A 13973-nucleotide genomic window follows, 5' to 3' on the forward strand; every position below is an offset into this window, starting at 1 on the left:
CACTATAAGCAGCTTCTCTCTTGATAAATAAGAAGCAATCTGTGTTCAGTTCTCTTTTGCAGTCAAAAGATGGGGAATTCCTCTGTCCAAATATTGAAATATATAGTTAACACTGTGGGCCAAACATTGTTCAGCTACAGCTACTGTTTGCTATCAACTGCTCAAAAACAACAACACTCTTTCTGAAGTCAAAGAGGCATATGCATTATTGACCTAATGATAAATAAAGGATTTGGCAATCTGTGGAGGGATTACTTCAGAGAATTTCAATTCCATATACGTCCTTTCTACTTTAGCTTCATGCTTTCATGTAAATTTGAGACAGAAGGAACTCCCCTGGGCTTTAGCAAGCCTGCTTTCAGTCATACTACCTAATTTATATTCTTTATCTTTACATCTGAGTATATTTTTCTCTCAAAAATATGAAAGCACGTAAAAAATATAGCACAAATTACAAAGCTGCAGCAGATAACATCAATTTTGTTAAAGTTACAATGCTATTCTTAATTTCTACTATAATTAGAAACTAAATTTGCATTTAGATTTTCTGGGGAACTTGCACATTTTGTACATTGTAAAACAACTTTGTGGGGTACCCTTTGAAATTTTATACGTAATTTAAATGCCATTTAATTATGAGATGTTTCATATCAGGTTTATCAACTACTACAAACATTTTGCTTCTGCACTGCTTAACGTCTCCTCAGAGTTGATCCACAATGAAGTCTAATGCTGAGGTTATAGCATCATAATTATTTTGTCATAGAGTTTGATGTGTATAAGCACAAAGATTACTTTGCTGTAGGTTCAGTCAGAAAGAATATCCACACTATGAAGGAGAAAGTCATTACTAAAACACACACATTCACAAACATAATTAACAGCAATTGAATGCATATACTGGACAATACATTGCTGATGCCTCTTTGCATTTAAACACATGAGGTTCCATTAAGGTGCATCAGGACACATCCATATTAACATAACAAAACAATTGAGTAACTTTGAGTGACTATATTTTTAGTGTTTTTAATAGGATAACTTTTTAAAATACAAATAGTTCAAGACCAATTTATAGTTGCAAAAGGGCAGAACATTCATATTAAACTTCTGTGAATACTAACAAAATATGCAGTAGAAGAAATGAAGGAGCTACAGTGTTATCTTAAGATGCATGTTTTCAACACCCTTTTATCTTAAGCATCCTCAATTTCTAACTATCAGAAAGATTGTGACTGTAATTCTTTGCTACCAATATTTAATATACTTTTTAGTATGTGTAAACTGGAAATCTTATCCTGATCTGAGACTTTTTTTACTTGACAAAACTGTAATTCACTCTCCTCTCTCGTTGAAGTGCCTATCAGAATAATGACATCACTGAATTTGAGAAGATTCTGAAAACAAATCACAGCAACATCATGGACGATCCCTTCATAAGGGAGCACATTGAAGGTATGGGTACAGGAAGTTGTTGTCACAGTTCAGGGCAACTGCACCTGTGTTTCCCCTGAGTGGGCACCAGCTTCAGGCTTCCAGCTTCCTAGTTTTTGCCTTTCTGGATGGAGACCCGTGTCTCTCTCCCTGCAGACCAGGGTATTTCCAGGGTGCACGGTTCCCTGCCTTCACTATGTTCTTCCCAGCACGGGCAAGTTGCCCAAAGGCACGTGCTTGCTTTCTCTTCAGACATGGTTAACAGGTGTAATTGCTACAGTACCACACAGTTCTTTGTGTGCACACCTATTTTTTTATTACCATAAAAAGCAATACAGAGAAAGCATATTAAAAACAATAAAGAACCTACACCCATGCTAATAAGCTTACTAGAATCTAACATTGATTCTGGCAGGAATCATCCTTCATCTCCTTCTCCCCCCACCTAAGGGGATTCAGTTTGTGGTTACAATTCATTATAGCTTAAACTCTGAACTAGAACACTCATAAGATGTTTAGTCCACCGTTTATACAGTTCAGGGGTCTTTGACCTGGAGTTTCTAGGAGCATGTTGACCGTGGGCTTTCCTACCTTGAGGGTACCTTGAAAAAGGAGGATTCAAAGTGAGTCATTTGCATCCACTTCACAGGTATTGGTCCAAAAAGTCCTTTGAAGTTCCTAATGCCATCCAGAGGTTGCATTAGTCAGTCTCCTATAGAAGATAGATACATTCAGTTCCACAGGAACACAAACAATTGCATTTTTAATACAGTGGACCCCAAAGATGTTAAACTTAATTCAAAGTTTAGCTTCATTCAGTGAACATCATTCAGGATACTGTCAGTCTGTCCTAGTTGTAATTCTGTTTTTTCCCTTACTTATTAAGATATATTTCTTCTGCATTGGGAGAATGATAAAAAAAATAATTGTTCCTTATAAGATGTTATTGCTGTGAACAATACAGTTAGTGTTTAAAAACTCTATCCTTGGAAGTCAGGGTTAATGAGATGCTTTGCTATATAACTCTGAAAATTACCAAAACAATAGTTGCTTTTGGTAAAAGGATCACACTTGCAACCAGATTTATGAATAAAAACAGCAGCAAACCTAGAGCCTCATCTATTTGAAGTAATGGAAAAATTACAGCTGACTTCAGTCAGCTTTGGATGCGGCTCCTATTGAGGAAAAGCATGTGTGCTTAACAGCTCATGAGGGCAATCTGAATATGACTAAAACTGTTATTCGTAAAAGATATATAATTGCATGGAAGTTATTGGGTCAGATCCTATGATGCAGCCAAAATATGCAGAATGTGATGGTATCTTAAAACTCAATCTTTGTGCTCCCTAGTGGTGCTCTGTAAAAGTCATCCACCCTGTGTTGTATTTTGAGTGCATAGTATAGGGGCCCATCAGCCACCCCCCCCTTTTTTCTCAAGCCATACTCCATTTTCATTGCTACACCAGAAGCAGGGAGAGTATGTGGGGTTCAAACCTCTATCAGCTCTTTATCAGTGAAGGATCATCCTTAGATGGAGGTGATCCTTCCTGGACCAATTAATACAGCTTTTTAGCCAAATGTGATTAATAGTGCAGTGAAATGTGACTACACTGCATTGGAGGGTCTGGCCCATTATGACATTAATTGTCACTAATTAAAATAAAAAGTATTGTAGTATATTCCTATATAGTGTTAAGTTTGGGTTTTCATGTGAGAGATTTGATAAGCATACGAACAGCAGTAAAACAGTCAGCTGGCTGAGTGAAGGAAAATCGAACAGGCTTAAAAAATATTAGTGAATAGCAAACTTCTTTTGTGAACTTTCATACATTTTTATTAACAGTTCATGCATGCATATTTTTAATTTATTAAGCTTGCAGTTTATCTAATAAGAAAGTGAAAAACATTCTTAGCTGCTGCACAGACTCTTTACATTGCAACTCTGCCTCAACTTCTTGTCTTGTTAGGTTATTAAACTCTGATTCTGCAAACAGACTTCAATGGGGTTACTCCTGTGCTTAAAATCAAGCATATGCATATTTGCAGGGTTAGTGCCTTAAACTTTTCACATTTTGGTGAAAGACAGGTATTTCTATAGTAAGCTGAGATGGTAAAGATACTGTGCAATATTGTGTACCATTTATCCATTTTCTTAGAATAATTTTAAAATAGTTACAAACTATTTTGAAAAATGTATTTTCAAGCTTAAACAAGTTTCAACATTATCCAGTACTCCTGCTAATACCCAGGCTGAGCTACATATTGTGAAACAACCAGTGAAGAAAGTTGGCTTATTTTTAAAATGTTGGAGTACTTTATTACCACATAGGATCATAGCAGTTAAGAGATGGAAAAGACCTATTAGATATAAATATGGAATTATATTGCACACTTGCTCATTTGAATATGTAACCATTGTTCTTACAATAGTTACTTATTTGTTTTTCTTCTCTTACAGAGCTTTTGCGAAACATCAGAACACAAGTGCTTATAAAATTAATTAAGCCTTATACAAGAATACATATTCCTTTTATTTCTAAGGTACTTATCAGAGGAGATTTGTATTTGCTTAAATTAACGACAATTATGAATCAGCATAGCTGTCAAACAAATACAGCACTTCCCTAAATGGAACATCTGAAAATATAACATGGCCCCCAAAATGCAGTTAATAGAATGCTGACAGTTTTGCAGTGTGGAACTGTACATTTACATGTAATCTGAATAATTCTTATTAATGCGATGGTAAATGTTTAAGATGTTTAGCTGCCAATTTTGCAGCATAGAGATGCACTTGCTTAGAGGAAAGTGTAAAAAATACTTGAAAGTGCATAATTCCTCTTAGGCAACTATAATAAATATGAACTAGCATGCACAAACTCTGATGAAATTTCAGCTGTTTTAAACCCTTCTTGTCTAGCAGATATCATTAAAAGTCAGTGATGTCAGAGTTGTAAGTCTGACAAGAGGTGGAATAACAAATTCATAAATTAAAAAGCCAGAAGGGACTATTATGATTATCTAGTCTGACCGCCTACATAATAAAATTGAAGTAAATTTCCATCAATTGTGAGAGGGAAATGTACCTTTATGACCTTAGTTAATGTTTGATTAAATTGATGGCATGCTAAAATGTATGAGGTACTAAGGAAGAGTTAAGCATAGGTTTTATAATATAAGCACAAAATCTAAGGTTGATAAAATTGTCTTTACACAGATTACTGTAAGTAATTATTTAAATTTTTTTTTTAAAGATACCATTTGCACTAGGGTGACCAGACAGCAAGTGTGAAAAATCGGGACGGGTGTGGGGGATAATAGGCTTCTATATAAGAAAAAGCCTCAAATATCGGGACTGTCCCTATAAAATCGGGACATCTGGTCACCCTACATTTGCACAGAATTCATCAGATTTGCAGCACAAGATAGGCCAGGAGCTTCGCCACTTCTTACATATTTGGCCTTCTGAAGCACTGCTAGTGAGCACATGCAGAGGCGCTGAGTTCTTTTCTTTTCCCCGGGGTGCTCCACCACCACTCTACCCTGAGACCCCCCATTCCATCCCTCCCCCGAGGCCCTACCCTCTTCCTGCCCCTGCTCTGCCTCCTTTTCCAGGCCCCGCCCTGGCTCTCCACCCTCCCCCAGATCCCTGCCTGCTCGCTGCTCTCTGCCCCCCCCCAAGCCTCTCCCCCAGCCACCAGTCAGCTGTTTGGCGGCACCTCCAAACAGCTGCACCCACTATTTTTTTTCTGTGGGTGTTCCAGCCCCAGAGCACCCACGGAGTCAGCGCCTATGAATGCATGCCCCTTCCATTCCAACTGTTAGACTAGGGCTGGCCAAACTGTGGCTCACAAGCTGTATGCGGCTCTTTTACAGTTAAAGTGTGGCTTGTAGCCCCCCTCCCTCCCCCATCCCGCATTCTCTGCCTATCAGACTGGGGCGGGGAGGGGGCGGAGCTCAGAGCTTCTACCCTGCAGTGGTGTGGTGGGGCTAGGGGCTTCTGCCAAAGACAACTGGTGCCATCTGAAAATGGGGGGGATACAAATTTAAAGGTTCGTTCCCCCTCAACACTTGAGTCACGCCTCCTCAGGCATGCCCCCCCCCTTACCCTCAGCGGCCCCACACTGCAGCTTCCAGGTGTTTGCCGCTGCCTCTCCCCACAGCCGCGGCTCCCAGCTTGCCGACTCCAGCAGCTGCCGCGCAGCGAGGGGGCCCAGTGCAGGGACAGCAAACCCTAGCAAAAATCTGGGGGGGGGGAGCACATGACTCCCCCCAAGTATTGCCTCAGCTTCTGCCCAGTGGAGGGTCTCAGGGTTTCAGCCTCGTAGGGTGTGCCTGCCAAGGCTCGGGGCTTCAGCAGGAGTGGCGATGAAGCCCTGAGCCTTGGCAGGTGCGCCCCAGCTCTCGAACTTCTGAAGATTGCCATATGAGGCTCGGAGGGTGAGTATGTTTGGCCACCATTGTATTAGATCTCCTATAATCTTCTGATCTGTTCCTTTATGACTGCAGTCTATGAAAGAGTTCTCTGCGGGAGCTGCTCACTGAAATTTAGGGGTGGCATCTTGAGCTCTTCTGAGATGCTGCTGATCTTTTTCTTGTTGACAGTGTATATCTTGGTTGTTCTTTTCCTATTCTCTCTGATTATTATTTATTGACTTGGTACTATAGTCTAACATTAAGAAACTGAACTCAGTACTTACATGTGAAAATTAAAATAAAAAAGATTAAATGTTGGTTGCAAAATAGTACGATGGCAACATAACAAGAGTTTTCTGTCTTAGGAATTAAACATAGATGTAGCTGACGTGGAGAGCTTGCTTGTGCAGTGCATATTGGATAAGTATGTACTTTCCTCCTATTTCTGATTTATTTAATATCTTAAAAGTGTAGTGTAGAAAAAACAGCAAATAGTGTGTGTGTGTTTCCCCTGAAAATGCCATTTGAGTCTACAATTATATAAGATAATGTGTAAGCCAAGTCCTTTAGAGCTGTCTGGGTTAGTAACGTGAGTCACATTAGAAGATGTGAATTCAGAAGAGTTTTAAGTAGTTTGAATGGTATGATTTTACATTACTTTTGCATTTTATAATGGCATATAATTGAATCACTGTGCCAAATTATGTAAGTTATATATTACCAACTGGTGTTTAGATCTATAAATATGTAAAGGCTGAGATTTTCAAAGCCTTTTAATTATAAGGGAATGGTGTCTAAACCTCCTAGCTAATTTGCATATCTCAGCCATAGTTTATAAAACAACTGGAGAATTTTTTTGTATTGATTTATTCTTTTAGTTTGCTGAGTTATAAGAAGTTTTACTGTTAAAAAGAGAAGAAATGTTTCCCTGTTTCTGAATTTAAAAAAAAATCTTTCTTTAATTCCTATATTTGAGAAACCTTATTGGAGTCAGTGAATTCACTGTAAAACAAAGATCAGGTGTTCTCTAAAGTGCTGTTTATATATCAGGTGACCTTAAATTCCTACAAGCACCTCTGAGCCAAATGCACTGCATGCACATTAGTCCTAGTGTCTCTATCTGTAAGTGTTTGGCAGGGGAAGTGGGTCTGCAGTTTAACCTCTCATCATAATAATTTCCCACCGGGCAATACATTGTGCAGATGTTAAATTCCTAGGCCAGTCAAGCTCTTAAATAAATCCTAATGTCTGTTTTGCATTAGTTGAGTGTGTGTTTTGAGTGAATCACTGTTGTTTCAGATTTTTAATGTGCATTACAGATGTATCTAATTAAAGTTTTTTGTATCTTTCTAGCACTATTCATGGCCGAATTGATCAAGTCAACCAGCTCCTTGAACTGGATCATCAGAAGAGGGGTGGTGCACGATATACTGCATTAGATAAATGGACCAACCAACTAAATTCTCTCAACCAGGCTGTAGTCAGCAAGCTGGCTTAACAGAAAACAAGCTTTTACAAAACGTACTTAAGGCAACAGTGCAGTGATGTAAACCTTAAAAGAACTGGGAATGGCAAAACTACTGTCGGTTGATGTGCCCTGAAATTATTGGAGTTATGGCAGAAGTGCTTTTTTGATCAGCTGGTTTGTGTTTTGCTGCTGCATTTATCCCAAGAAAAACAGCTTTAATCTCCAGAAGAAAACCAAAATGCCACGGGATTTATGCTGTATTGACATCTCGCCCTAAACATACAACATGATAGTAATTTGTCAAGGGCAACTAATGACCAGAGAGAAGATTTTTTTGTCATGATTTTAAATACACTGACACGTTACTGTTGGTTAAATTTAAACATGTTTTACCTGCAGAAATTCTCTCACAGAAATAACCTGCAATAACTTGAAATGCATACCCTTTTGAACACTTCCTTTTCTCATGTATTAATTGAAATATTTGCTGCATTTTTCAAAATGTCAATTCTCCAAAAATGTGTCCGTATATTTCTGTACCTGCAGCGTAGTAAAGGTTTAGAGGAAACCCCGTAATTATAGTGGCATACTGTCACTTAGGTTTCAAGCAGCAAAATAAACAGTGCAGTTCAGAAATTGTACAGTTTGTTTCTTGATGTGTTTTCATTACCTTTTGTTTTTTAGAAAAGTAGGTAAGTGAGTATTCTTCACCTCAGATACTGAGAACGTTTTGGAGATTAAATCTTAACCTTGGTGCATGCTTTTGGTTTATTTCTTATCATATTTATGTACAGATATTATAGAGATTTAAGAACTGATATCTAGCAGTCTTGCTGATTTCAAGGTTTTATTTTGAGAGGTACAGGGATCTTGCAATTCCAGTGGTAGTCAATGGTGGTAGGGGGTCTGCATTTCTGAGTATCAGGTCCTCATTTTGATCTCGGTATTTCAAATAAATGTTTGGTAGGAAATGGCTTGGGCGGGGATTCAGACCACCATAGCTGACTTTAAGTTTGTGCCTTGTTAAACTAGATTTATGTTCTGACTTGGTTCTGAATTTAACTATAATACATTATGTAAGTAGAATACCAACATTTGGGAGTGATACTGAGATTTCTGCAGTATGGGTATAGAATAGGGCTTTGTGCAGTGATAAGAGAGATGGAGTCCGTGCAGTCCCTTCACAGCCACTATTCAAGCCCTGACAGAGCATAGCAAACTTCTCCCCTTCAGGAGTTCTGGGCCACTGGATCTATTTAACTATGGATCTGTAGTGTCCTCCAATGAGTCCACTGCAACGGCTCTCTCTGTGGCAGCCTGTTTAATGCCAGTACAGAACCCGTCCAGCAGCCCACAGGGAAGGGATGTGGAAACCTTCCTGTGTGGTTACTTTGTCCACACTTCCACTCACTCCATTCAAGACAGATGCATGGTTTAAATTATACAAAGGGGCAATGCCAGGCACGCTTCTCACAGGATGAATATATTCTTAAAGCAATAAAAACCTGAAGACATTTAAGAATAAAAGTGAAACAATTTAAACTATCTTCAAACACAAAGGAGAGTAACAAATAGCAAATGCTGTGTCACTTTCTGTGAGAGGAGAGGCAGGGGAGTGAGATACCAGCTAGTAAATCAAATGTTGTAGGACAGCTTGTGAATGACAGAGTTGAAAGAAAAAGATCTGAAACTGTACTATCTAAAATTTAACCTCACGGACTTGAGTAATAAGGCCTCTTGCTGAACTGCTGGAAGTTTTAAAGGCTATAGGAAAAAAGTTTATTTTTGTGTGTATAATATAGTATTTTATCAGATATTCTGGAATGCAATTCTCTATCCAGAGTCTTATTGAAACAATAAGCTAATGCTAAGTATTACATTGAGATTGTCAAATGTAGGTAAACTGAAGGAAATCAAAATTAAATCCCTAGTCTGGGGAGTAAGAAATTAAAGGTGCATTCTTATATGTTCTTTTCTCTCTATTGATATGAATACTCTTTGTTACCTTTAACAGATGCCTGAATTACATACAAAAAATGTATTAAGCAAAGCATCGATATTATCTAGAGATTGAAAAGCTAATTGTGCTCTTCAACAGAACAAAAAATGATATGGCTCTTACAGTTGCCTGTTTTTTAGAAGATTTTAGAAGACTTTAGAAGATTGGTAAAAATAGTACTCTGTGCCTAACCTGAGCAGATAGAGCATTCAGACAGGAGACTGCAAAGGATTAGGAAAAAAATGATTTGCTATATTCTCCCTCATTCCTATCAGGTAAGCACAGCTGCACTAAGTCAAATAACTATCTAAAGTAAATGAGACGTAAGTATAGATTTCATAAAGAAATTCTAATAGTACTCAGTGTACCAAGGAGAAGTTTTCCAAATCACTTTAAATACATCACAGCTGTGCCTTTTTACTTAACTTTTTGTCATTTGAAATCCTGTAGTTGGTGTTTCAGATTACATCTTGTCTGTTCAAATGAAATTTTTTCCCCATTAAAAATTACACAAATCAATTACATGGCTTATCATTTATAGTAAAGCCAAAACACAGGTTTGAGTTCAAATGGTTGGGTTTGTATGTGGGCTGCTAGCAAATTAAGACTTAATTTAAAACAATTAATTTTTGCAGAAAGCTAGTCTCACAGGTTAGGGTAGGTCCTCATATGGCCTTTATCACCATATTGTCTGAGCACCTCACAATTGTTAATGGATTTTACTTTCACAACATCCCTGCAAGATAGGACAGTATTACCCCCATTTTACAGGTGGAGAACTGAGAGACAGGGTAGATTAAAGATTTGCTCAAGATGACATAGCAAGCATATGGCTGTGCCCAGCAATTGTGTCCCAGTCCAGTGCCCTGTCCACTTGACCACCCTTCTGTCATTTCAATACATTTTATCTAAAACCATTTGAAAGATTAGTTACATAGCATGCAAAGAACAACTCTTGTTCTATAGTGTCCAGTGTGATTTGTATAAAATGCAAGGGAAAGTATATGAAACAAAAATTAATTCTTGTAAATAACATGGGGCTGAATCCTGACATGCAAGTTTCCTTCACTGATAGAATTTTCTTTTTAACCAATAAACATTTTAATCTACTCAGTCTACACTGAGTATTTGGAGATACAGTTAAATGTGAATATAAATTGGAGTTGGTCCTTATAGCAGGCAAAGTCCTTTTTCATGTTCTTTGAAAAATATCTTCAGATAACACTAGCAGGTGCATTGTTCTTATTACACACCATGTTTCTGTATAATACTATGGTATGTGACATGTTCTTTACATTTAAAAAATCCCACTAAAAATAAATTTTTGGAACTACTCAAAGTAGGAAGCACTGCCAGGTAGTAGATGTTTGTAGGATGGAGGCTGCACTTAACAAAATCAAATTAATTTGTTATACTTCACAGCAAATTTATACATGTGTGTCCAGCTAATAAATATACTACTCAGCAACCCCGGGCTCCATATCTACAGATCCAGTGTCTTCCTAGGGATACATTCCTTCTTTAGGGGTCACCTTCCCATAGCAATGTGGGGTGCTGAGCCCTTCTGTCATAGGCTCTCACCTGCCATTTCCCCTACAATTGTTCCCCAACCTGTGGGAGGGAACAATTGAGCCCTCCTCTAAAAGAGAAAGGAAGCATTAACTGGAGGCCAACACTGCTTAAAGAGTGGCTTTTCCTAACCCACAGAGCTTCCAGAACCTAGGTATGTCTATTGGGCCTTTAGTAATTCTCAGGAAGGAAGGCAGAATGCAGTAAATCCTGCTTCCACAGTACCCTTTGTGCTCCCTGCCCAGTGATGTTCACTTTACCTACCTTTATTAATGAAACTGGAGTTGAAGACTGGGCTTCAAATCAGTGCATTTTTGTGTAGAATCAGAATCCAGCTGTATTATAATATACTGTGCTGCATATTCTTGAGATAAGGATGTTATTCTGTTTATCTAATTTAGTCATCTATATGGTGCCCATCAGCACAGGTTTAAGAGTATAGGTTCAACAAGAAGGAAAGTGAGCATTCTAACCAAAATCAAAAATAAAGTAAGGCTGAATCTGCCTGTTGGTGCATTTCAGTGTGGTGAAAGTTGCCTGAAACTCATAGTCGATTATCAAAACTATATGGCTCTTTCAACTACCTGGAAATGTAACTTCACTGTAAAATGCTAGGATCCTATTTGAAAATCTATATTTTTCAGATTTACTTTTCTTTTGCTGACCAAGTTTACACAAGCAACAATTCCACCATTTGTGTTAAGTGACAGTAACGTGACATCTCTCTGGAATTTACCCCAAAATGTTCTTGCTCCCTCAAAGCTAGAGCAATTGTTTGACATTTCAGGAGTAGTGCGTTAAATTACTCTATGTAAATAAACTTGAATTGTAATTTACATCGTTGGGGTGGGGTTTTTGTTTTTGTTTTTTGGAAGGTCAGTAACTTTAGCTCTTTATTTTATTGCAAAACAATAAAATGTCTATACTCTGTCAGAAGAATAGACCCAGGGAATTAGACAACATTTAGCTTGTTCATAATATAATATTTTAACCGTATTAATAAAGATGTGAATATCGAGGAGGGAACATATGATTGAGGCATGAGGGATTTCCTTTGCCCAATTATATCCCTCAAAATCAATGGAAGAATAGACTGCAAAGTGCATCTGTAGCAGCATAATTTCCTATTTGAGGATAAATCTTGGTCTTAGTGGCTGCAAACTTGTACAGCAGGCGTAATGGTGCATTGTTGACTATACAGTACAGGCATTTCAGGGCAGAATCATTCATGTTTGGCTGATCCCATCCTGCAGGGACTTTCTGCTGCTTGTTTCAGTAGGAGTTGCATGCTCACTGTAACTGCTGCCAGCTAGCACTTGATTCTGGCAGTTTGCATGTTTGCTAGTTTTGTGGGTGAGCCATACATGTTTTCCAGCTTGCCTGTCCCCTCCAGGCACTGGCAGAGTTTTAAGCAGGGCTTTACTTACTGCCTTTGCAGATGTGGCAATAAATTTAATAAACTTTTAAAAACTAAGTTAAATTGGCACCTATGTGATTGAAGTGTTGCTGGAGGCCATTGTTGTTTCCAAACTGCATTTTGGGTATTTTTCTCTTGCCGTGTTACAGAAGAAAGATGCAGCATTTAATTGTTTGTACCTGAAATGTCAGATTTTAGAACTGGTGGTTCGTTTTTTTTTTAATTGGACCTTTAGAATTGTATTTTCAAAAACAGCCATTGAATTTGCACCCACAATTATTTGCATATCTAGAGTGAATAGCTGGATTTTTTTTTCCTGACATGGATCCTTTAATATGACTATAATCTTATTTGGTCCCAACTATACAAGCAAAACCCAAACTCTTGTAACCAAGTGCCCTGGCTTAGATAAAATAGCTGTGGGGTGAGGATTTAATGTAGCTCATGTGAATGCCTTTGCATCTTTTCCTCCTTTTCAGTGAAAATAGAGATTTAAGAAATTTTATGGAAGATTTTAAGTTTCTTTCCCTCCAGCCCTACAATATCTCAGGTCATCCAGTGTGACCTTCTATATTATGTATATTGTTTAGATATATAGATCCAACTTTTAAAAAGTACTGCCCAATTTAGATCTGAAGACTTCTTACTGTTGGTTACTATGAATAATGGCCCTTTTTAAGCATGACCTTTATGTTGGTATGTGTTTTGGGAACACAAGAAGAATTTTACAATGAACAGTTATTTTATCATAATGATTCATTATTTAAAAAACATACAACAAATATCTTAAGAAAATGTCCTAACACATACTCGGTGGTCAGCATTATTTTGGGTGGGATTCTTATTTAACTAAGTTGCATTCCACACTATAGTTCGGGTGTCCATTACAAAGAAGGCAGTTGTTTCAGAATTGTTCTCAGTGGCATTCTTCACTGGGTTTTTTGCCAGTCAGGCAAGTTCTCCCACATTACTGGAGAGATGTGAAATGGCTAAGTGTAAAATAAGTCAACTTAACTTAGCAGAAATAAGCAAAAGAAATACAATTATGGGGAGGAATATAAACTTTGTTTTGTAAAGATGTGTAGATATACATTGAGTTAGACTTACTTTGGGGAAAAATGAAATACAGGTTATCTGTATGTTTATATCTCATACCCATCTGTCTGTTAGTGACTAAAGAAACTTGTTCAACTGCATCAGCTGGATACTGTTAATATAACCTGCATAACAATACCATAGTCATTAAAAGAACAAACTTCATTGCATGGAAACATCCATTCACATGTCTGGATCATAATCTTCATTAAATTGGCTAAATCCATTTTTCTGTCTCCCTTTTGTTAAAAGAATCTTAAAAGGTACTGTAAAACAGTGCCCTTTTCAGGCCACAAACACTTGGGTTAGCTCTACTGAAGACCCTTACTATTCTGGTGTCCCTATTGCACAGTCCATTGAAAACCATTGTGGTGGGGGAGATGGCCAAGGAAGCACCTTTCATTAATCTCATTGAAGGAGATGTTGGGAGGGGAGGCACAGAGGCTGCAGGTGCTGGGTGGAGAGGTTTTTGTGAGGAAGGGGAGGGCCAACCCCTCTACTGCTCATTTGTGGTAAAATCCTGGCTCCACTGAAGTCAATGGGGTTATGATTTCACTCTTCTCTCTGTTTCCCCA

At 38.0% G+C, this 13973-nt stretch overlaps 1 protein-coding gene across 3 annotated transcripts in view; it reads left to right on the plus strand.

The window, feature by feature from the left end:
• COPS2 (COP9 signalosome subunit 2) overlaps nucleotides 1–9836 on the plus strand; it is a 45636-nt gene extending 35800 nt beyond the window's left edge. For 2 of the 3 annotated variants that reach the window (XM_005304008.4, XM_005304009.4), the window contains exons 10-13: nucleotides 1358–1455; nucleotides 3893–3975; nucleotides 6216–6274; nucleotides 7204–9836. In XM_005304008.4, the coding sequence (XP_005304065.1) occupies nucleotides 1358–1455; nucleotides 3893–3975; nucleotides 6216–6274; nucleotides 7204–7348 (385 nt within the window). In that variant the 3' untranslated portion in view covers nucleotides 7349–9836. The remainder of the gene's footprint in view (nucleotides 1–1357; nucleotides 1456–3892; nucleotides 3976–6215; nucleotides 6275–7203) is intronic. The other variant, XM_065558164.1, reaches the window with a different exon arrangement.
• The last annotated feature ends 4137 nt before the right edge of the window (nucleotides 9837–13973 follow it).

The sequence above is a fragment of the Chrysemys picta genome, chromosome 10 (genome assembly GCF_011386835.1).
Source record: "Chrysemys picta bellii isolate R12L10 chromosome 10, ASM1138683v2, whole genome shotgun sequence".
Taxonomy (NCBI): domain Eukaryota; kingdom Metazoa; phylum Chordata; order Testudines; family Emydidae; genus Chrysemys; species Chrysemys picta.